The sequence below is a fragment of the Scyliorhinus canicula genome, chromosome 10 (assembly GCF_902713615.1).
Source record: "Scyliorhinus canicula chromosome 10, sScyCan1.1, whole genome shotgun sequence".
NCBI lineage: Eukaryota > Metazoa > Chordata > Chondrichthyes > Carcharhiniformes > Scyliorhinidae > Scyliorhinus > Scyliorhinus canicula.
Window position 1 is genome coordinate 125,893,578 of NC_052155.1, and position 25,064 is coordinate 125,918,641.

A 25,064-nucleotide genomic window follows, 5' to 3' on the forward strand; every position below is an offset into this window, starting at 1 on the left:
AATCCCAATCATAAGGGTTTCTACTTCTAGTAGTTTTCCTAGATTGTTCTGTGATCCTTGTTCTTTCACATAGCCGTATCAAGCTACAGCTTCGAATTTCCCTTCAATCTCTTTCTAGACTATTGCTATTAAGTCTCTCCCTCCCATGGTCAGAGGTTCTGTTACCCCTTTGTGGTCTTTCTAGTGCCAGAATCATCCCCACTTCCAACACACAAACCTGCACTGCGTTTTCTTGCTTTCTGCTGTTTTACCTCTTTTGGCAGTTCATCAATATTACTCTTTGGCCATCATCTTGGACATCTTGACAATGTTTAAATTTACCATTGACTTTCCCTACTCCCCCGACAATAATTGCATCTCTCCATTCACTGGACCTATTTGATATGTATGTTACCCTGTACCGACTTAGGCAGTTGTCCTGATGAGAGCCCTGGTCTGTGCATCGGTAACCCTTTGTCTACTGTCATCCAGACCCTTATCTACCATATTCTGTTCCTCATAGCTGTTGAACATATGAGTATGAGGCACAGGGAACCTCATTACCTTCTGTTCACTGTTCATATTCTGAAAGTTTATAATGATTAGCCAAAATGAATGGATCTCATGGTTTGACTACCATGTTGGAGAACCACTAAGTTCCCATCATACCCTATCACCTTACCCGGACCTTCCCACTCTGACCCTCTCTCTTATAACTTACTAAATCCTGAGGATTAAAATTTATCTTGGAAAGTCTTATATAATGGAATAAAGATAACTGAACTGCCTCTGGAGGCTTCTGCCTTGATGAATGCCCCTCTTCCTGCACATAGGGCATTCAAGTGTGCAGAAAGAGTGGAACAAATTGTAGTTTCTCCTAGGATCAGGGGATCACACAGCACTCAAGGTATTTCCCACAGACCAACTGATACAGACTATGGCCCCCAACCATTTGAAGAGAATTATTTGCATGGACTTGCCCCACTAGCACAGGTGTTAGTTGACCAAACAAAAGGCAAACTAAGAACCGATGGAGCATCTCATTGATCACTGCGATTTCTTTTCAGAGTCCATTCCTGAAATGACTTTCAGCTGCAGTGTTCATAACTATAATGTTCGTATTTACACTCACCTGTAAACCCACCACTGGCAAATTCCCCCTCACCCCTCCATTGTCAGTCAGGGGATTTAGTCGGTGCTCCCACTTCCATCCCCTCCATTTTAGTATGATTTTATCTACAACCACCTAATTTGTCTTTAACCACTACTTCATAATGGGAGACTTACAATACAGAGACAGGATGGCGGTGTACAGTGTCAATGTCACTAGACTTGGAATACAAAAGGTCCAGAATCATGCTGTGGGGAAACTGTTTCAAATCCCACCATGGCTGGCTAAGTTACAATTCAATTAATACATTTGAAAGCGAGTCTCAGTAATGGTGACCATGACAACAATCATCAATTGTTGTAAAAACCCTTCTGGTTCACTGATGTCCTTTAGGGGAGGTTTAGTATTAAGGTGTTTTGGACTGTAAGTGAAAATGTAGGACTGGAGAAACCGCCCAAATAGTGATTGAAAGAGTTACATGGGAGTTGTAAAATGGAGCAGTGAGTCTGGTAAGAAGTCATTGTATCCTATCATACATATGTATGCAGTTATGTGTTATCAATAAACAGTTCTTGTTCCAACCATTCGAGTCTTTAGACCTCTTCATGAGGCAACATACAACCTTACAACAGAAGGTAATGTGCCATGCTTATCTGATCTGGCCAACATGTGATCTCAGTTGGTTACTCTTACCTGCCCACTGAAATGGCCTGGCAAGCAGTTTAAAGGTAATTAGGGACAGGCAACAAATGCTGTCCTTGCCAGTGACACCCACATCCCACAAAATAGTAAATGAAAACAATAGATTTGGGGCAGCACGGTAGCATGGTGGTTAGCATAAATGCTTCACAGCTCCAGGGTCCCAGGTTCGGTTCCCGGCTGGGTCACTGTCTGTGCGGAGTCTGCACGTCCTCCCCGTGTGTGCGTGGGTTTCCTCCGGGTGCTCCGGTTTCCTCCCACAGTCCAAAGCTGTGTGGGTTAGGTGGATTGGCCATGATAAATTGCCCGTAGTGTCCTAAAAGGGGGGGGTTGTTGGGTTACGGGTATAGGGTGGATACGTGGGTTTGAGTAGGGTGATCATTGCTCGGCACAACATCGAGGGCCGAAGGGCCTGTTCTGTGCTGTACTGTTCTATGTTCTATTGTGACTAGGCCTCAATAGATCTATAAAGGGTCTCAAATACTTTTTGCATATATCGGTGTTTTACAAACTTTTTTCCTGGGACCCACTTTTCCCAACCGGCCGACCTTTGTGACCCACGCCACGTTTGCTTCCCTTTAATACAAAAGGGGAGCCTGCTTGATCCTCATAATCTCACTTGAATCAGGTTCAGGAGGAGAGAGCAATGTGCATATCAGGTGCCGACTTCAGCCAGTTTGTTTGTGCAGTCTTCACCTTTATGAAAGTGGAAAGTCCATATCGGTCATCATGAAAGGCAATTGCAACAAAATCCCTTTTTATTCAGCACTGAATAACTCCTGAGATGCTACTCCAGAATGCTGACAGTCTCAAATACTTTGGGCGTGTTTTTAGTGTGGTATCTAATGGATCTCTGTGTCTATTCGGACCCCTGGATATGCGTTATCCCTTCTTAGTTCCCAAATAACAGAGATTTTGATCAGTATCACAGGTCAGGTACAGCAGCGTAGTCTTTTAATTTGTTAATAAAGGACTCTGGAGTCTCATACACAAAAGGAATTTTTCACCAACCATTTCTCTTCCAAAATCTGAAACTTCTCTCATCTGCCAGTACTTTCGTGCATATAACACACATGGGCTTTGCATCCTTATTTGCATTGGCGCAATTGACAAAATTATGCCTCAAGAAATCATCTTTGTACTGCTTTGTTCCCGAGTTAAGTTTCTTCTTTGTAGGCTGATAACCAGAGGCCCTGGGGCTCTGTACATAGTTAACACTAGCACTGCTCTGTCCTACTCTGGACTCTACTGAGCAGCTCTCTCGAGCAGATTCTGGTAAGATCTCCAGTAGGTACATTGCCTATTGAGTCTCGGGCCATTAAATTTAGAGTACCCAATTATTTTCTTTTCCAATTAAGGGGCAATTTAGCGTGGCCAATCCACCTAACCTGCACATCTTTGGGTTATGGGGTGAAACCCACACAGACACAGGCAGAATGTGCAAACTCCACTCGGACAGTGACCCAGGGCTGGGATTCAAACCTGGGTCCTCAGCGCCATAGTCCCAGTGCTATCCACTGCACCACCATGCTGCCCGGTCTCTTACTTTTAAGAAACTGATCCATCTTCACAATCCTCTTGCCAGCAGCGAGAAAATGGAAGAAGCTCTGCTGTGATTTGGCGCAAAAGCACGTACATGGAGGATGCTTGACGTCAACTGCACATGCAGGACGCGTGACCTCCTCTCTGCTGCCACTACTGGCCAGTAGACTGCACACAGCCCAATTTCTTTTCATTTAAAAGTCAGCAGCAGGCGCCATTCTCAATGTAAAAGCTGTAGCGGACATTGGGCGCTTCTCTGGCGACTGGGTCCACCGCGGAAATTATGCAATTGCTCCGTGACCCCCCAGCCTGCGACCAATGCACGGCTCGCGACCCACACTTTGGCATATATCACATTCAATGTGCTTTGTGTACTCAACATCAATCACCTCTGCTTCCTTTAGTATTATTTTTAATGAACATGGGTAGGGTGCTCTTTCGGAGGGTTGGTGCAGACTTCAAGGGCTGAATGGCCTCCTTCTGTACTGTAGTGATTCTATGATTCTAGGTGTAAATTCAAGACTATTTGTTTTTTTTTGAAACTCCTATCAACTGATGCTATTAATTCTCCTTTAACATTCTGATTAGAGTTGCTAGGTTTTGTTAAGGAGATGCAACAATGTCCTGATTAAGTAAATTACATATCTACTAACTTTCCAATGATTATTGCTTTCTCATGTTCTATATCCAGTTTCATTTGTGCCTTTTTCAAAGAAGGCTTGCTCAGCAGAAAGAGTATCTCATTAGATACCACAATAAAGTGGCTTATGCCTGCTATTGTGTATGCAATCACCACACTTTTCTAACCTCAATGTATTGTTATCCCTGAACCCGAAACAAATAAAACATTCATATTCCCTGATCTTACTACTCAGTGAACTATGCATACAACTGACTGAACCCAAGTAACATTTTAACCAATCTATTCCACATACTGTTGACATGTAACCACTGTCCAACACAGTGCAATTAAGTAATTCCACGACATTCCCTGACAAAATCTCGTGACCAGTATAATACCCTCCGACCGATCAATATGATCATCTTCAACTTCCAAGCTTCATGCCATGCACTGCTTCAAAAATCCTTCCATTTTGGACAGTTTACAGCATAATTATATTTTGAATCAGATCTGAAACGCCTGTTCCCCAGGAGGATTCATTCATCTATTATTCGTCCAATCTTGTCATCTGCCAGATCTGCCAAAAATGTATCCATCCTCATTTCTTCTGCCTGTGAGCTTTCTGCTGCACTGATGACTATACCAAGTATCTGAACAATTTCGAAATGCCGTGATCATCTATCCTCTGTAACACCCCCGAATATCCCATTTGTGCCACGAAGATGACTGCTTTCACAGAAATATATTTAAAGCATCATACATTGGTCAAAAGGTCTGTCCCTTTCTGAGAATCTAATTCTGATTAAGACGAGGAACCTATCCACTTGCGACACATTAGCAAATTCAACAATTTCAAAGTTCTGCTCTTAAGAGTCACACGGACTCGAATTGTTAACTCGGTTTCTCTCTCCATAGATACTGCCAGGCCACAGATACTGCCAGACCTGCCAGGATTTTCCAGCATTTTTTATTTTATTTCAAAACAAGCAGTGAATGCGGAATTTCCAAATTTAATTTCTGTAATATTTTATAAAGTCTATTAATAATCCATTTTCCTCAATGGAATAACCATCCATCTTTCTAAAGCTATTAAAATCGGGCAATGCATCAAAGGCATTTAATAGATCATCTTTCTTAGACATTTTACCCATGAAACTCACTGGAGTATCCAAACCTTTATCAGCGCCCAACTGACAGCATCCAGATCACTTTTATTTTGCTTTTATCAGGAAGTGACAATGCCAGGCCATACCTCGTTTCCTCATCAGTAAAGCCATGACACATGTCCATAGATCCATTCTATTTTTCTACTTGTCATAAGGTTCGTATTTGCAGAGCAGCACTGAGTCATCATATCCCGACACTTCCTACCTGCTTTTAGACATTTTTTTCACAGACATAATTCAGATTACAATCTCCTGCTTGCAAACTAATTTTTCTCAGTTCCCAATCTTCATCTTTAGACAACCATTCTCTGCCAACATGTTAAATCACTTCCAAGCCGATTGGTGAAGTATGAAACTAGACATATTCTACTTCCAACCTATTACCCATGTCCCAGCAGTCGCTCCTTACATGGTTTTGGGTATTTGTAAAATAAAATAGACTAATCAATCAAATTTGTTTGCCCTTTAAAGGGGCATTTAAATTATACAAGTGAGATTTGAACCTGTGGCCTCAGAGTATCAGCCTGGGCCTCTGGATTACTAGTCCGGTAACATTACCATTTTGCCACCGTCTCCCCAGAACAACGGTACTTAATTTTAAAATTTCCAAACTTGTTTACCTTAACAATATAATTAACATACCATTAACACAGCAGATGGCACCAGGAACCTGGAAGTTGTGCAGTTTGGGGCCCCCATATCTAAGGAAGCGTATTCTTGCCTTGGAGATGGTACAGCCAAGGTTCACTGGATTGGTTCCTGAGATGCGATGGTGGGCAAACTACGGCCCGCGGGCCGCGTCTTTATGCGGCCCACCAAGGTCAAGTCATAAAAAAAAAAAAAAATGTTTTACATTTTTTTTAAAAATAAGGTTAATGGGGGGGGGGGGGGCTGTTGGGTTACTGGTATAGGGTGGATACGTTGACTTGAGTAGGGTGATCATTGCTCGGCACAACATCGAGGGCCGAAGGGCCTGTTCTGTGCTGTACTGTTCTATGTTCTATGTTCTATATGAGGCGCCCAGAATCATAACCGGGTGAAGCGCCATTTTTGAAAAGTAGAGAAAAAGAGGGCTAAAGGCAGGATGCCGCCGGGGGAAGCGCTGAGGTATATGCCACACGCTAATTGGTTACAACCGGGACTATTAATTTACTATGCGGCCCTTTAAAATTGTGAATTTCTGAATGTGGCCCTTGCACGGAAAAGTTTGCCCACCCCTGTCCTAAACTGACAGCTTAATAAACTGGGAGTTTATGTACTCTGGAATTTAAAAGAACTAGAAATGACTTCACTGAAACATCCATGAATCTGAAGGTGCTTAACAGGACAAACACCAAGAAGTTATCTCTTCTGGCTGGGAAATCTAGAATACAAGAGCACAATCTCAAATGAAGGGATCACTCATTCAGGATTGAGATAAAGAGAAATCTCTTCATTCAGAGGGTTGTGAATCATTGGAATTCTTTATCCCAGAAGGTTGTGGCTGATTCATCATTCAATATATTCAAGGGTGGGAATTCTCAGAGAATCAAGGGAAAATGGGGAGCAGTCAGGAAAGTGGACTTACGACAGAAGATCAGCCATGATTATAATGAATCGCGAGGCAGAGCCGAGGGGCGATATGGTCTACAATATATGATCGGAACCGATAAGGCAGACAACTGCTTTAGCCATTCACCATCAGATCTGGCTAGAACACATCAAGCAATATGGAGCCCTGCTCATAACTGACAAAATTGCTCAGATCATCTGAGAATACAAAGAAACACTAGGCACCTATTCTCTACCAGCTTCTTAAAGCCCTTTGTCATCCCTTCCAACAAGAGCAAGGAGATAATGAACAATTCTGAAGAAAGTATGTCATCAACTTTAACTCTGTTTTTCTCCACAGATTCTGCCTGCCCTGAGATTTCCGTTTTTTGTATTTCATAGAATATCATAGAATTTACAGTGAAGGAGGAGGCCATTCGGCCCATCGAGTCTGCACTGGCCCTTGGAAAGAGCAGCCTACCAAAGCCATACCTCCACCCTATCCCCCCTATCCCCTATCCTCGTAACCCCACCTAACCTTTTTTGGACACGAAAGGCAATTTATCATGGCCAATCCACCTAACCTGCACATCTTTGGACTGTGGGAGGAAACTGGAGCACCCGGAGGAAACCCACGCACGCATGGGGAGAATGTGCGGACTCCGCACAGACAGTGACCCACCTGGAATTGAACCTGGGATCCTGGAAATGTGAAGCAACTGTGCGAACCACTGTGCTACCGTGCTACCCCAACCACTGTGCTACTGTGCTGCCCCGAATATTAATTTATCAAAGCCGATTCTTTGAATCTAAGATTGAGATAATTGGTCAGCTGCCTTGCCATTTCCTTTCTTTCTCCTTGCCCACTGGACCTTTTTATATTCTTTGATGGGAAGGGGGCATCGCTGGCCAGCCAGCATTTGTTGCCCATCCCCAAATTGCCCTTGAACAAGTTTCTTGTTAGACCATTTCAGAGCACAGGTAAGAATCAACCACATTGCTGCGGGTCTGCAATCACTTTTAGACCAGAAAGAACAGGTACGGGTAGATTACCTTTCCTGAAGGAAATTAGTGCGCACATCCCTCAGCGCGGCCGTGAGCACGTCCCTCAGCGTGGCCGTGAGCGCGTCCCTCAGCATCGCCGTGAACGCATGCCTCAGCGTCGCCGTGAGCGCATGCCTCAGCGTCGCCGTGAGCGCGTGACTCAGCGTCGCCGTGAGCGCGTGCCTCAGCGTCGCCGTGAGCGCATCCCTCAGCGTCACCGTGAGCTGACCCTCAGCGTCGCAGTAAGCACGTCCGAACCACCCCATCGCAGTGAGCGTGTCCATCCCCACCGCTGTGAACGCGTCCCTTCTGTCGCTGTGAGCGCGTCCCTCGCTATCTGACAGTCCTCCGTTCCACAATCCTGAGGTATCTGATCTAATTCTGGCCTCTTCAGAATAACCATTGCACCACTAGTAGCTGTGCCTTCAGTTGTCAAGGCCCAAAGCTGGGATTCCCTCCCTGAACCATTCCATCTTTCTTACTCCTTTAAGTTCCTCCTTAAAATGTATTTCTTTAACAAAGCTTTTGATAGTCTGCTCCAATATCTCTTTATGGGGCTCAAGTTCAAATTCTGCTTAATCACGATCCTCAGGTTGTGTTACCATCTTCAAGGCATTAAGTAAAATAAAACTTGTCATTGCTACTCTTGTTGAGAGCCACACGGTGAGATTTTTAAAGATGTCGGAAGTCATACCATAAATCATATGAAAACAGGAACAGCTGGAAATTCACTGCAGGCAGTTTTCATCCACGAGAGAGAACGCTTAGAATTCTGGTTGGGACCAGACATCAGAACACCTTCACCAGACATCAGAACACCTTCACCAGCTACCTGCACACTCTTCCAGATACCAACTAACTTTCTATGTATAGGAATATTTCCATTTTTGTATATCTCTGTGCAGAATTAATGTTTTTTTTTAAATGCTCAAGGACTACAAGGTTTTTCTTCTTAAATCAAACATAATCATTGATCAATGGCAAAAGTTGGTAGCCGTAGTAGTATTTGTAATATAAATTCAGAGTCCAATGACAAGCAACAAAAGAAAAGCTCACAGAACAATCCTGCAGACTACAAAATATTATTACTGCCTGGGCAAATGTGCAAAGGGGTTAAATAATGCCCTGGTGACACTGAATCACTAATGTCACTGCCACAGGCATTTGTAAACTAAGGGATGGATTTTAAAAGATCGATATGCTAGATTAGTGAGGTTACAAAAATCACCAAAACAAAAGCAATATTTTATTGATAATTCCTGAGTTGCTCGTGTTTTTTTGATGCTGAAGTGACACTAGGTCAGTGCCTTCAGCCCACACGAAGCATCGGCTGCCATTAACATCAATAAGATCATTTCAAGAGGTACAGACGCTAATCATGTAACCTACATTATTGTGGCAAGATGGAAAAGGAAACTGCAAATAATTGGTGTCCATAAGGAGAAAATGCAGCAAATTGTCAACATAGGACAGAAAGTATTTTGATTTTTAAAACATCTTAAGGGGAAAGATTGGGCAGCACTTTACACAAAAAGCCTTCCCTCGCTCACTGCTTCTCCTTTTAAGGATCAAAAATGTTACCATCCAGGAGGACTGCACATTACAATAAAATAACTTCTGACAGCTGAACAAAGTACGAAATATGAAAAATGTCATTTAAAACAAAGCTTTCTAATCAAGGAGACATTTAGCTGGGTTCAACAAAGAGGAAAGGCTGCAGGTTCACTCTGCAGTTCCAATATGTCAGTTCCTGATCTGATGCAGACCACCAGAGACTATGCGAAGCAGAAATGAAGTACTTCCTCAGGGCAGAAAGAAAAATCACACCAGCCAGTGCTCAGTCAAGAGTAAGCCCATTTTTTTGGTTATCCAATGACTCATTGTGTGTTATTGATATTTGTTCTTTAGGACCCATGTCTTTCCCGTCTTGTGTTTATCTGTCCTCGTTCCGATCATTGACCGCACTATGAACAATCTTTCTCCACTGATTTCTATTCTCTGTTGCGCGCAGTACCTATCCTGTAAAGAGGCCAACTTATGCTTCGTTGAAATGAAAAATGAATGAAAATCGCTTATTGTCACAAGCAGGTTTCAAATGAAGTTACTGTGAAAAGCCCCTAGTCGCCACATTCCGACGCCTGTTCGGGGAGGCTGGTATGGGAATTGAACCGTGCTGCTAGCCTACCGTGGTCTGCTTTCAAAGCCAGCGATTTAGCCCTGTGCTAACTATCCATACCAGCCCTCTTGGGTCTCCTTCTGCCCGATTTCCAGGTGTCTTGCCTTTCATTACCTCTTTTGCACCCCGAAACACTCCCCTCCTGTTCAAGTCACGTGTCGCAAATATGTGAGCTTCACTGATGTCACTGCCTCAAATAAGTTTCTCTTAATACCAGTGATGTGACCATCAATTCACTAGTCACACGATTGGAAGTAAACTGTGGTTTTAATAGTCTTACAATTAAGCCAGCCTGCGACCAGATGAACTGAGAGCAGGCTTACGGCTGCAGCACTTTATACTTCCGGTTAATGGGAGGAGCCATGGGCGGAGCCCAGTACAAACTCCTCATCTCCCCCTATGGGCAGAGCCGCGCAACGGCTCACATACAGAGCCCACACGGACACAATACAACGCAATGCAATACAGTGTGAATTACAATGCAGTATAATTCACCACAACCAGCTTTCTTGAGCGCTCACTTGATACCTATGCGCAGCGATAAGTCAACTAATTTCAGGTAGGGCGACAGCAAAAGTGCTATCATCCTCAATGTCACTGAACTGGGGAAGGAGCGATCAAATGGAGTTCACACTTTTATCAAGTTGAATATTCATGGCTCAAGTGCTTGGACTTAGCACGTGAGTATCAATAACAGCTACAATACATCTGCAGTCATAATTACAGACTCTCGGCGGTTATGGCGAAGCTGAGCAGTATCTCCAGCAGCAGCGCACCCCTTCCCGATGAACTCAATGCATTCTATGCTCGGATCAAGCAGGAAACCAACGATCCGCTGTCGAGTGCCCCACCAGCCCATAACATACCCAGGTTACCCACCATCACAGCTTCCGAAGTCAGATCGGCCTTCCTGAAAGTGAACCCTCAGAAGGCGACGGGTCAGGATGGGATCCCTGGTCTTGCACTCAGAGCCTGCGCGGACCATCTGGCAGATGTGTTTGCGGACATCTTTAACCTGTCCTTACTCTGCTCCGAGGTCCCCACCTGCTTCAAGAAGACCACAATCATACCTGTGCTAAGGAAGAACCAGGCAACGTGCCTCAATCATTACCGTCTGGTGGCCCTGACTTCAGTCGTAATGAAGTGCTTTGAGTAACAAAAGAGAAGATGCTGGAAAATCTCAGCAAGTCTGGCAGCATCTGTAGGGAGGGAAAAAAGCTAACATTTAGAGTCCGATAACTCTTTGTCAAAGCTACAGAAGTGCTTCGAGAGGTTGATCATGAAGCGCATCACCTCCATACTCCCAGAACACCTTGATCCACTGCAATTCGCACACCACCACAACCGGTCCACAGCAGACGCCATCTCCCTGGCCCTACACTCACCCCTCGAGCATCTCGACAAGGACTCCTACATCAGACTGCTATTTATTGACTACAGCTACGCCTTCAACACTATCATCCCAGCCAAGCTCATATCAAAGCTCCAAAACCCAGGGCTTGGCTCCTCACTCTGCAACTGGATCCTCGATTTTCTGATCAACTGACCACAATCAGTAACAATGAACAACAACACCTCCGCCACAATAGTCCTCAATACCGGGGCCCCGCATGGCTGCGTACTTAGCCCCCTACTATACCCCCTGTACACACACGACTGCGCGGCAATATTTGGGTCCAACTCCATCTACAAGTTGGCTGACGAATACGACCATATTGGGTCAGATCTCGAATAATGATGAGTCAGAATACAGGAGGGAGATAGAGAAACTAATGGAATGGCGCCGCGACAACAATCTGTCCCGCAATGCCAATAAAACTAAAGAGCTGGTCATTGATTTCAGGAAGCAAAGTACTGTACACACCCCTGTCAGCATCAACGGGGCCGAGGTGGAGATGGTTAGCAGCTTCAAATTCCTAGGGGTACACATCTCCGAAAACCTGTCCTGGTCCACTCACGTCGACGCTACCACCAAGAAAGCACAACAGCGCCTTTACTTCCTCAGGAAACTATGGAAATTCAGCATGTCCACATTAACTCTTACCAATTTTTGCAGATGTACCGTAGAAAGCATCCTATCTGGCTGCATCACAGCCTGGTATGGCAACTGCTCGGCCCAAGGCCGCAAGAAACTTCAGAGCATCATGAACACAGCCCAGTCCATCACACCAACCTGCCTCCCATTGACTCCATCTACTCCTCCCGCTGCCTGGGGAAAGCGGGCAGCATAATCACAGACCCCTCCAACTCAGTTTACTTACTCTTCCAACTACTTCCATCAGGCAGGAGATTCAAAAATCTGAGAATACGCATGAACAGACTCAAAAACAGTTCTTCCCCACTGTTACCAGACTCGTAAACGACCCTCTTATGGACTGACCTGATTAACAGTACACCCCTGTATGCTTCACCCGATGCCGGTGTTTATGTAGTTACATTGTGTACCTTGTGTTGCCCTGTTATGTATTTCTTTTATTTGCATGTACTTAATGATCTGTTGAGCTGCTTGCAGAAAAATACTTTTCACTAAAATCCAATCCAATTGGATGACACTCACTATCGAGATTCACAGTCACATATGAAGAATGATCATTAGGGAAGGTATCAGAAGGTAGCAGTTGTCCACAGACCAATTCCCTGCAAAGGCCCAAGGTCATTCAGAGAAAAGAGATGATTGGAAGAGGAAAGAAAAGGTTTCAGAAAAACACCCAAGGACAGGCAATCTTAAGAGCTCTGATTTGAAAGAATCTAAAAAAAAAGTGAAAAGATCTTTTCCACAAAGATGAAATAGGTAAAGAATAATTCCTTATAGCATCTGCTCTTTGGGTGTGTTCCAATTTTATTTTGTTCAACAGGGCACAGTTAAAAACAGGTTTTGCAAGCCAACATTTTTACACAAATGTTTGCCCTGACTGTTGCACCCACATCCTCGGATTGAAATTATATTAAAACCAGGATTTCTTTTGTCCGTCTTTCTACTCACACTTCATGATTACACAGGTATAATTACATTGTAATAAAAGCAAAACACAACGGATAATGGAATCTCAAACAAAAGCAGAGGGTGCTGGGAAAAACCTAATAGGCAGCATGTGAAGGGAGAGGAAAAAGTTAACATTTCGAATCTGTCTGACTCTTCTTCAGAGCTAAATAGAGGGTGAAATGTGTTGAATTATGTACTGTATAAGAGGGGGTGGAACAGTGAGGACAGAGTTTCCCTCGGTTAGGGAAAATGGCAGACATGTCAGAAGCACCATTTTCGAAGGTGGTGTCATAATATACATCCATGTATATAATGGAGTGCAGACAGGCAGTGATTGACACACAGGATGACCAGTAAGCACACAGAACACAGCAGCCAATCACCAGACAGGACATGACCACTATAAAGCCAGAGAGCACCAGTTTTCCCGCTCTCTTGGGATCCAGCCTCTGAGACAGTCAGAGCTCGTGAGCAGCAGCTAGTACAAACACCATGTGGTAGTCAGTTAGTCTGGTCAGGCTAGCCTCAGGTCTCCAGTCAAGTCAACATAGTGTCAACCCACAGTTAAACATGTATTATAGTTAGATGTTGAATAAAATTGTGTTGCATCTCATCAAGTGTTGGAAGCCTGTCTCTCTCTACACTGCTTCAAACGCAGTCCACATAGACCCAGCTTACCCAACACATCAGGTGGCATCATCAGAACAGATGCGACTGAGTCAGACAAACTGGCTGAATGGGATGGGTTCCTATAGGAAGCATTACATTGTTCCTGATATGTAGTGACAATTGCTTAAATGTGTTTAAGAATTATTACACGGAAATTACTTGGATAGAGTTTTCCCATAAACACTGAACAAACTTACAAGAGAGCATCGTAATTTTCACCTGATTTGCATGTGAGCATTTAAGGGTTTACAGATTTGCTTCTGTTGTGTGGTAAAAGGATTTTGGTGTATGCCAATTTCTCTATGCACAATCTTCTAGCCCTTTAAACTATACATTAAAAGTGAACTACTGCCTATTTCTTGCTCATGAGGATGACAGTCTTCCATGCATGCAAAGATGGCTAATGAGGCCGATTCAGAATCAGCAGACTTTATGGCAGGTAGGGCATTCCTTATCATGTGGGGTTCGCTATGCCGCTCTAACCTTTTTTCTTCATTTTGTCATTGATGGGTCTCAAAATTCTGGGATCCTTCCCACAATCCCTGCCACCATCTGGTTTGGTTCGAAGCAACAGTATCCCAGGAGTTGATGTCAATGTTGTATTTCTTCAAATTGGCTTTCAAGCATATCCTTGAAGTACTTCTGTCCTGCTCTGGTGTGTCTTCCCTGACTGAGCTAGGAGAGCACATGCTTTGGGAAACCTGGTACCTGACATCCTAGCTACAAGACCAACCTAGCCATAGCCTGGCTGCTTCTGATGCCAGCTTCTAAAAGGACACTTATGTTGTTGCAGCAGTCCGCCTATATAATGTGCAAGATCTTCTGCAGGCAACGTTGATGGTTGACTCCAGAGCTTTGATATTCCCCCGCTACATTGTCCATACAGTAAGGCAGGGATCATGACTGAAGTTGGAAGCCTTCCATCCACAAACAGGTCTCCAACCCTCTCCAAACCCTTCACCTTCCATGACTTAAATGTCGAGTATAAGCCCGCTGGCACAAAGAGATGATTACTGCAGATAGGGGCCAACAACACCATGGAGCTAAATTCAGTGGCAGCATGGTGGCACAGTGGGTAGCACTGCAGCCTCACGGCACCGAGGTCCCAGGTTCGATCCAGGCTCTGGGTCACTGTCCGTGTGGCGTTTGCACAATCTCCCCGTGTCTGCATGGGTTTTGCCCCCACAACCCAAAATGTGCTGGGTACGTGGATTGGCCATGCTAAATTGCGCCTTAATTGGAAAAATGAATTGGGTACTCTAAATTTATTTTAAAAAACAAGGAGCTAAATTCAAACTGCGAACCGTACTGCTTCCAGATTCTCAGGGTGCACACCACTACCGGATTCAAAGAAAATCTTGCAGGAGAGAATGAAATCGATGCAGTTGCCGAATCATCCAAACTAGAGCCCCTACAAAAACTCACCTTCATTTGTCCCCGTACGGAACTTGGATCAGCACTTTCTCAATATCGGCAGCCCAATGATAACAAATTGGGTAAAGCTAAACCACCTGACTGTCTATCTCTTTAGAGGAACACCATACGGATCCTTGGGGTCTTGCCCGTCCAAATAAAAGAGGACACTAATGTGTTAACTCTGATAATGGAGATTTGGTGAGAAAAGTGGGGAGACACAGAAAAATCAATAAAAACCGCAGGAGGGCTTTTATTTTAATTGTCTGAACCCTGCCCACTAAGGACAGGGGAATGTTATCCACCTGCTGCAAGTCAGATTTGACCCCATTCACCAGAGTAGCATAACTTAATTTATGGAACGGAGCCCAATCGTGGCCACCCGGATTGCCAGATAATGAAAGCTAGATCTGGGCAGGCAGAAAGGCAACATCCCCACAATGGCCCCCCTGTCTGGGGGGTTAACCAGAAAATATTCGCTCTTGTCCAAATTCAACTTATACCCAGAGAAGGAGGCACTCCAGTAAACCAATCTAAAACTAAATTTCCCGAGAATCTCAAAGCGGGTACCCCACCTTGGGTGAGGCACCTTTGGTCAGCATGTTGGAAGTTGCAAGAAAAGCCCATGAGATTTGTGGGGATTCATAAGAGAGGATTCTGAAAAGGTATCAAAAGTGGAGAATACTACAGGACAAACTGTAGCATCAACTGGACTTTGGAGACTAGTGGTAAACACTGCTGTGGGAGGCATGAGGAATGAAATAGATGAGAGACATGCCAGATTTCTGTCTAAGGGGAAGATCACCCCATTTTCCTCAACTGAAGTAGTCAAACCCTGAAGGATTTTAAGGAATGGAGGGGCTACCCAAACTCTTGGAGAAGGATTTAGTTTTCCATCCAGAGAGCTCAGTGAAAGCGAAGGTATCAGTGAATGGAATAGGTGGAAGTTGTATCCCAGCTCCATTGTATAAAGTGCAATTTGTGTGTGATTTAGTGTTGGGTCCAGTAGTTGTTGGAGTGGAAGGAGTAGACTTACTTTTGAGTAATGATCTCGTGGAAGTGAAGGTTGCAGCTTCACCCATGATTACACATACCTCTAATGAAAATTCCATGTCCAGAAGTTTCATTCTTGGTATGCAAAGGTCCCGTCAGTTTGTTTCTGTCCATTCCCTTACTTTTCCTTTGATTTTATTTCTGCAATTATAATTTTTATCCATGGACTTCAATGCAGACTTTGCTTTTAATTCAAGCTGGAGAGATCAGTGATGACTGGTTTGCTGACAGACAAATGAACTGGCTCGAAGTGTTGGGTTTTGCCAGCAACAGGCAGTGATTGGATGTTTTTCCTCATGGGTGCTCTTGAGTGCCAAGGCCGGTTTTCTCATTTCACTTTCAATTCTGCACGCTGGATGGAGGAACACTAACTCTCTCTCTCTCTCTCTGCTATGATGAAATCCCTCGAAAAATCCAGTGTAAGAACTCTTCTCTCTCCCCAGTGAGGCTGGATGTCATTTTAGTGAAACTGCAAAGGATTGAGATTAAAATTCGGGCCGGAAGCTGAGGCAAGATAAAGAGGCTTGAGAGGAGTAGACTCAAAGGTGGACCTCTTGAGTTGAAGGTCCAGTTTAATGAAGGCTAATGTGTCCCTCCAGAAGAAATCCCACTGCATGTGAGCATTGAATGAATATTTCTGGAAGAAGACCATCACTATCTGTACACCGGTGGATTAAATTAATCAGTGTGCTGGGAGAACAGCCTGCCGAAAAGAATTTAACACCGAGAGCAAGGACTCTTATCTGCACAATCTCCCGGGAAGCAGCCTGCCACCTCAGCTGATGAGCTAAAAGGTGACTGGCCTTCTCCCACTGTTGGGATTAGTCATTCAAATTGTGTCTGCAGCTTTTTTGCAAGCAACTCCGGGGTAATGGCAAGCGAGTACTGATGGTCGACCTCAAGAAAGGAATCCACCGCCTCTGCCTCACCATCCTTGCAGTCCTTCATGTATGCCTTGTAGGAAATTATCAATTATCTCTCCTAATGACCACCTTAAGGGCTTTTCACAGGTAGAAGGTGAGATAGACTCACTCTTCTTAAATTTAACATATTCCCAAATTTAACATATTCCCCATATGCGTTCGCAACATCTTTTGTCCACCAACAACGCTGAATACAATCTCCATGCCGGGAGTTGGGAGGGACCCTACTCGCGAATCAAATCCAGATATTTGTGGGGCATCATCTGAAATAACAATCGTCGAATAACCTGCCCTCCACACCCTAGGGAGGAGAGACCTACCCACCACAAAAAAAGGCAATACGCAAGTAAACCTGATGGACATAGAAATAGACAACATTTTAATCCCTCGGAGCAAGAAATGCCATGGATCTGTCTCCCTCATCTGTTCTATGAAAGCCAACAATGCTTTTGTCACACCTGAAGGAGTCAGTGATCTGGGCCGAGATCCATCCAACCTCGGATCTAGAACACAGTTTAAGTCACCCTCTAAGATTAGCTGATGTGAATCCAAATCAAGAATGGAGACTAACAACTTGAGAATAAAACCCAGATCATCCCAATTTGGCGTATATACGTATTAACCAGGATTACTGAGGTGTCTGCCAAGGACCCACTGACAATCATACGTTCGCCATTAGAATCTGCCAAGATCTCAGCAGCCGAAATTGAACCCTTTTATTAATCAGAATTACCACTGCCACCGTCTCCCGCCCACCCGTTCGCGTACCACCCCCCCCCCCCCCACCATCCCTGGTCGCACCCATTCGCGTCCCCCGGTTCAGTGTCCCCCCCGTCATCATCATCATCCCCCCCCCCCCCCCCAGTAAAACCAGAGTGAAATACTTGACCCAGCCGCCCCTTCCTCAACCTTTTCTGGTTCCTTACCAGCAAATGAGTCGCCTGAAGAAACACCAGATCAGCATTCAAACTTTTACGGTGAGCAAATGCCATCATCATCATCAAACTGTCCCTTAAAAACCCTCAAAACATAGAAATAACATGGAGCTATATATTTCCCATAACAGTTATAGCACGAAGAACACACCACACATAAGCCCCCACCCATCCAAGTTCTGAAACACTCATCCCACAGAAGAACAAAGAAATGCTACATGTACAAGGAACCCCAATAAATCTCATATCCACATGCCCACTCCCAACATTCAAAAACCCTCACAGAAACCTCCATCAACTCTCACCCAGACCATTTTTTTTGTAAACAAAAGAAGCCGTCTCCTCCGGCGCTTCGCAATAATTGTCTTGGCCTCAAAGACCACTCTTGAGTCATGCTGGGTACACCACATCAAATCGAACTCCACGTAGGACAGCTATAGCCTGGTCAAACGCTGCCTGCCTCCTTGCAAGCTTCGCACCAACATCTTACTCCAAATCATTCACTTTGGCCTTCAGTTCTTTTGTTCACACTGACCAGAGACATCTCTGCTTCCAGTCAGAAAATCTGGTCTCTGGCTTCATGGGGGCTATCTCCACGCCCTTTATCGCAGCGCCATGCGCTTTTACCACCTTATTGGTCTTCTCCAACGCCGACCGAATGGGAGCCAGGGCACCTTCCATCAACTTACGGAAGTCCTTGGCCACACCCCCATTTGCTTCTTAAATTCCACCACCAGGAGGTCGGTAAGCATCTCGGCCATTCATGGAGTGGCCGGAGTTCCAGCAGCAGCCTCTGCCATTTTCTCCACTGAAGAGCCCCAAGCATCCGATTCCATTGACGAACTTCTGCCTTCATGTTTCTTTGCCCTGGTCCTTCTGGGCACCTTGTACCATCACTCAAATGGGATTTTAAGCAAACATACTCCAACAACTTGGCAAAATGTGCTCAAAGTACAGTACCCTAGCGGGAGCCACCTTGTGTATGTCTTCCCCCTACATACCGCCACCAGAAGTTCAGATTACTGCTTTAAGCTCAAAATGGTCTGCAATGGATATGTTGTCAGTTTGTGAGGATTAACGCTCCGCTCGCATATCATGAAGAAGCAGGTGAAGGACAATAATGAATTTTAGAGGACATCCATGCTTCAGCAGAATCTTTCAGAGTGCCTTATAATTTAGAGTTGAAGGCCTTTGCCAAGTCAAGGAATGTAATGTAGAGGGTGCTGGGCATAATATTTTTCTCCTGGTCCCGAGCTGTAAAAATTATGTTGGTCATGCCACTTGGTAACCGAAACCCAAATTGAGATTTTAGCTAGTGTAATAATTCAATTCAGGGAGAGTTCTTGTAAAAATGCTTCTTGCAATGGAAAGCAGATTCCTCTGTAATTTACACAATTGCATTTGTCCTCTTTGTATCATGACAGCCATAAAATCATTTAAGACTTCCTCTTTATTCCACATCTGTAGGCTAAGGGCATGGAGCGTAGTGTTAGTTCCGCTCCTCTGTGCTGAAAAGATTTCAGCGGGGATTCTATCACCTCCTGCTGCTTTGTTTTCTTCATTTGTTGGCTTTCATCACCTCCATAGGCATTGGCAGAGTTCCGAGCTCATCTCTAACAGGATATTGTGGGATGGAGTCGAAAACTCGAGTCAACAAATTAATTCTTAATTGAAAAGGTCATCAAAATGCTCCCTGAAATGGGTATGAGCAGCTTCCCTATTCTTGATCTGTGTTCTTCCCCCCTTCTCAGAGGAGCTGGTCCTTGAGTACTTGGACCATAAATGGTCATTGGGGCAGTGAAACGGCCACAGATATAATTAGCGCCAGCGAGATGTTGTATTTCTTCTGCCTTGTCTGCCCACCACATGTCCTCTGTATCACAGACTCACCTTCGTACCTCAGACTTTACTTGGTTAGCCAGTTTCTTTTGCTTGGAGTTTGAATCATTCTGCCAGGCACAGAAAGTCTTGCGCTTGCGGTCAATCAGTTCGTCAACATCCTGATCATTTTCATCAAACCAATCCTGATGTTCCCTGACCGAACCAATTCTGATGTCGCCTGACCAAAAATCCAATCCGCGGCATGGCAGCATAGTGGTTAGCATTGCTGCCTCACAGCGCCAGGGACCCAGGTTTGATTCCGATCTTGGGTGACTGTGTGGAGTTTGTACGTTTTTCCCGTGTCTGCGTGGGTTTTATCCAGGTGCTCCGGTGTCCTGCCACAGTCCAAAGATGTGCAGGTTAGGTGGATTGGCCTTGTTAAAATGGTCCCTTAGTTTCCAATAGGTGGGGTTATGGCAATAGGCAGGGGAGTGGGACTGGGTTAGACGCTCTATGTTCTTTCAGAGGGTTGGTTCAGACTTGATGGGCTGAATAGCCTCCTTCTGCACTGTAGGGATTATATGATTCTAAGTGATCATATTGGACTTAAGGACATTCAATTATTAGAATTTTGAAACAACTTCATAGCTTGAAAGGTAAAAACTATGCAACTGAATTACGACCTAGTACTAATTGTAATTGGAACATCTGTTAATGTCTCCCATAGCTCAGCTTAAATGGAGAAGTTGCTTTTGAATTCATCTTTCCAATTATTTTCATCAATCACAATACCATTCCCTCATGATCTGGAATAAAATACACATAGTCAAGAAATGGTCAAATGGACGGGAAGCAAAGCATTTCAGCCAGGCATCTCGGGCCATATCTTTTGGTAGGCTTTACTTCTGACAGCAGTGCCTCCTAGCATTTAAGGCAAAAGCCAAGGCACTCTTGGATGCAAATCTGAATAGCACCAACACTGGTGGTGTCTGGCACCTCTAATAACAGTAGCTTATCTTGTTCATTAACAGTTTACATCAGTACCATGAACTGGAGCTTATAACGGTGGAAAACTGTTCACCTTACGCATTGCTCCTTGTTGTATTTTTGTTTGAACATTGCTGCATTGAAACGGTCTGGCAACAAATGGTCATTGCAAATTTTCCTCAATCTTAGAACATGAACCTCTAACCAAGTGACACCATGAATAAGAATGGCAAGTAGCAGGCAGAAAGTGCAGATGAAGTAGCAAAACTTAGAATAACAATTCAGTGGACAACGCCACATTGAAGGTTTTCTTAGAACTACATTATGATGTGCATTTTAAATATCACTCAGCATAATAATTGCATGCTCAATGTGCCATGTATTTAGATATTTTACTATATCGAAGTCAGAGATGCGAAGCATAAAAAGCAGTGCACAAAATATTTACAATGGAAAAATCATTCATATTGCGTCTTTCACCACCTCACATTGTCCCAAACCACTTTACAATCAATGAAATACTACTAAAGTGTTATAATGTAGGACACACAGCAGGCAATCTGCATGCAGCACCATCATGCAAACAACAATATACCAATGAACAGATATTATGTGTTTTGTGATGTTGATTCAGAGATAAATATTGGCCAAGATATAGGGAAGAAATGTGCATTTGGTAAAAGGTCTGTAATAAATCACACTGTGGGATAATGCCGAGTGGATTTGTTGATTTTAAATAAGGTGAGTCAAAGGAAATTATTTTTTGTAGAAATCAAATAGCCCGTTTATTACTTCAACAAAAATGCATTATACTGTGTGGGCAATAATCGTACCAAATTCATCTTTGAAATAGTATCATGGCAATTTTTTTTTAAATATCCACCCTAGGCAACGGTGGCTGGGCATCGCTGTTGCACCATGTGTCAGCCTCAATTTTGTGCTCATGGCTCTGAAGTGGGACTTGAACCCACAACCATAACAACTACAATGGACTTCTTTTTATTCCTGAGAATCACATAAATTGCATGTGCAAACTCTGAATTATACCATTCGTATGCACTTAGTTTTTTTTAAATTGACACAAAAGATGCTTTCCTTAGGGGCAGAAAGTTAACACAGATTTTCACTACAATGAAAATGAAGCGGCTGTTATACGTTATGCAAAATATCAGTTCATTCAGAATTCAGATCTTTACTAAACCATTGACTAAATGGCTAACTCTATTTGGTAAAAGCTTTGGTACGATTATTGCCCACACAGTATAATACATTTTTGTTGAAGTAATAAACGGGCTATTTGATTTCTACAAAAAATCATTTCCTTTGACTCACCTTATTTAAAATCAACAAATCCACTCCGTATTATCCCAGTGTGATTTATTACAGACCTTTTACCAAATGCACATTTTGATAGCCTTTGAAGCTAGACTTCATTTGTTGTTTGGCTGACCCATGCTGTCAAGCACTTAACTTAGGGAAACACAAAATTCTCAATTCAGCTATATTACGCTTGAAGGATGCGTTCTTTGCATTTTTTCATATATTGCATTCAGAAACAGCAGAACTCAATTGAAAACTTATTTATTTCATGAGAAAGAATTATAGTTTCAAATCACAATAATTACTTGTGACAGTTCTCAAAGCTTTATGTCCACAATTAAATATGTAAACAAATAGGTTTACAAAAGGGAACATATAATTCAAACATTTCATTGAAAGGATGTGCTCCTGTTATTAAATACATTCGTAATCTTGTACAATCAATTAAGCTACACTTGGCAAAAAATATTTTTTCAGCATTCCCTGTGCAAGTTTTGCTTAACCCTCTTGACATCGAACAATGCATGTAAAAAAAAATGTCTCCCACCTGACAAATTGAGGGGTTGGCCAACTTCTGTAATCATTTCTGTGGCAATGGCGTTCGATTTTAACAGAAGACTTCCTCCTGCAGTTCGATTCCTTACAGGCCCCTCCAGCATATCACCAGCGTTCATCCTGATCCTTCCTCTTGGGGACAATTCACTGTCATGAGAATCAAATTAAAGAATTTCCTTCTGCTCCATTCAATTATAATAATTATCTTTATTAGTGTCACAAGTAGGCTTACATTAATGCTGCAATGAGGGTACTGTGAAAATCCCCTAGTTGCCACACTCTGAGGCCTGTTTGGGTACACGGAGGGAGAATTCAGAATGTCCAATTCATATAGCAAGTACGTCTTTTGGGACTTGTGGGAGGAAACTGGAGCGCCCAGAGGGAACTGATGCAGACACAGGTAGAATGTGCAGACTCCGCACAGACAGTGACCCAAGCTGGGAATCGAACCTTGATACCTGGCGCTGTGAAGCAGCAGTGCTAACCACTGTGCTACCATGCCATGTAGTACGTCAAATGGGTGCTAGATATTATTTTTAGGAAATTAATTGCAGTTGATTCCATTGTTCAGTTCTTAGTCACAGATGTAGTATTCACTTAGCCTTCTATAACAAAAATCTTAGCAAACAAAATTTACAAATTCACAACAAATATGTTTGTTGACATGCGTCTAAAACCAATTATTAAATATTACTTTCCTCTGAATGTGAAATTTGATGCAATGGGAAAAGGGGCCACTGATAGAAAAGGAAAAAAAGCAATCTATAATTACTACAAATCGTAAAGTTGTTTTTTTTCCTTCTGCATACCCTAAAATTATTAAATCATTTCCCCTCAGAATCAATATCATTTGCATTAAGCACCACACTGTCAGTTTGCCTCAAATCAGTTCAGCTGGTGTTCACTAATTAACAATTTCATAAGTCTTTTATTATTGCATTTCAACATTCAACGTTTTGCTCTTAAACATGTGTTCATTCATATTGCTTTGAAATTTACTGGCAGTGCTCAGCTCAATGTGCCTAACAAGGTTAAGCTAATATTTGGTGACAAGAAGTTGTTCACTTAGTAGTGGCTGACAGGGAGATGTCCAATAGTACAGCTGGCTGGTTTAAAAGCACTCACTTACATGTCTTAGATAATTTTACACAGTGCAGTGCGATGAAACTACACACGGGGTGATGCTTTTAATGGAACTGTACGCTGCGTTTTGTGCCATCTTTTCAGATTAGCTCGATGAACAATTACTGTACACGTTTACGATGTGGACAACCTGCTAAACATTGACTCAATAATAGTCGTTCCCGCTATTCCTATATTCATAGCATTGTGAATTTGCACCCCTCCCAATTCATTCTCTCCACCTGATCGATGACTTGTCCAAGCCGAACGTGTCTTCGGCTAAAAATGCATTTCGAAACGCTTTCTCGGTCCGAAGACAAAACTAAATAAATTCAACTTCAATCTACATATGTGAAAAGTGCTTCCGTTCCTCTACAACATGTTACTTCCGTATTCGGTAAACTGCGGGAGAGGGGATGTGGAGAGGGGGGAAAAAGCAAGAAAAACATCGTTAACATCTCCCAACGAATGTCTTGCTCCCCTTCACTCCGAAATACAGCAACATCTCTCATTGCCAGCGTAACAAAATGTCATTGAATGAAACATCTTGTCAAGACGCTCGCAAAACGCCAGCTCCAGGAGAGGAAACTGCACTGGGGGAGGAACAAAACAGAAAAGGCACCGCCACTTTCAATATTTATTTTAAGAAAAGGGGGGAGGGGGAGCGGGAGGTGAGAAAAGTGCTGGGGCAATGTGTTGAATAAAGCAGTAATTACTGGGAAATTCCATCAAATACCTGCAAACAAGTGGAAACTCCGCTGAACACAACAGCAGTAAGCAGCTTCCCCTCCTCCTGCTCCCACAGCACAAGCCACAACAGTTCACAGGCACGCTGTGTCCTTTCCGCTCCTGGCCAAGAAAAGACTTTGATAATTTATCTTAAATGACTTTCTGCAAAAGGCAAACCACACGCGGAACAAACAGGAAAAGATTTTTTGGGGGAGGGAAAAAGAAATCCTTGACAGAAGAGGAATATTTGTCAAAATGGCGGAGCGCAGAATATTTACAGCACAGCAAATGTTGAGTGCACTATTATAGATTAGAGAGGAAAGATTGGGGGGAAGCCTGGAGGGTATTCCAAAATGCAAGCAACTTTAGCCGGCAAAATACTTGCAAAGTGACATTTCCAAACGCGTCGCCGTGCAAAGGCGCAGCGATCCTGCCGAACGGCTGACTTTTTTCTTGTTTGTGTGCAAGTGCATGAGAAATGCAATGTGAGGTGTTTTTGAGGGATCTTGCGTTTTTTATTTTTTTTTAAAGCTGAATTTTGAGAGAAAAAGAACTCGGCGCATTTTGCACTTTAAAAAAAAAAATTCCGAAACCCCGTCCCCTAGATGATGGATTGTTGAAGTAGTTTAATTCGTAAAACCGACCGACAGCAATTCCGCATTGAACGTCATTAAAACGAAAGAAT

General features: G+C 43.4%; 1 protein-coding gene across 7 annotated transcripts in view; it reads right to left on the reverse strand.

The window, feature by feature from the left end:
- Nucleotides 1–25,064, reverse strand: part of LOC119972654 (lethal(3)malignant brain tumor-like protein 1) — a 408,364-nt gene that overhangs the window by 383,066 nt on the left and 234 nt on the right. For 6 of the 7 annotated variants that reach the window (XM_038809722.1, XM_038809716.1, XM_038809720.1 and 3 more), the window contains exons 2-3: nt 24,387–24,499; nt 22,521–22,675 (exon numbers count right to left, since the gene is read on the reverse strand). In XM_038809722.1, the coding sequence (XP_038665650.1) occupies nt 22,521–22,647 (127 nt within the window). In that variant the 5' untranslated portion in view covers nt 22,648–22,675; nt 24,387–24,499. The remainder of the gene's footprint in view (nt 1–22,520; nt 22,676–24,386; nt 24,500–25,064) is intronic. The other variant, XM_038809717.1, reaches the window with a different exon arrangement.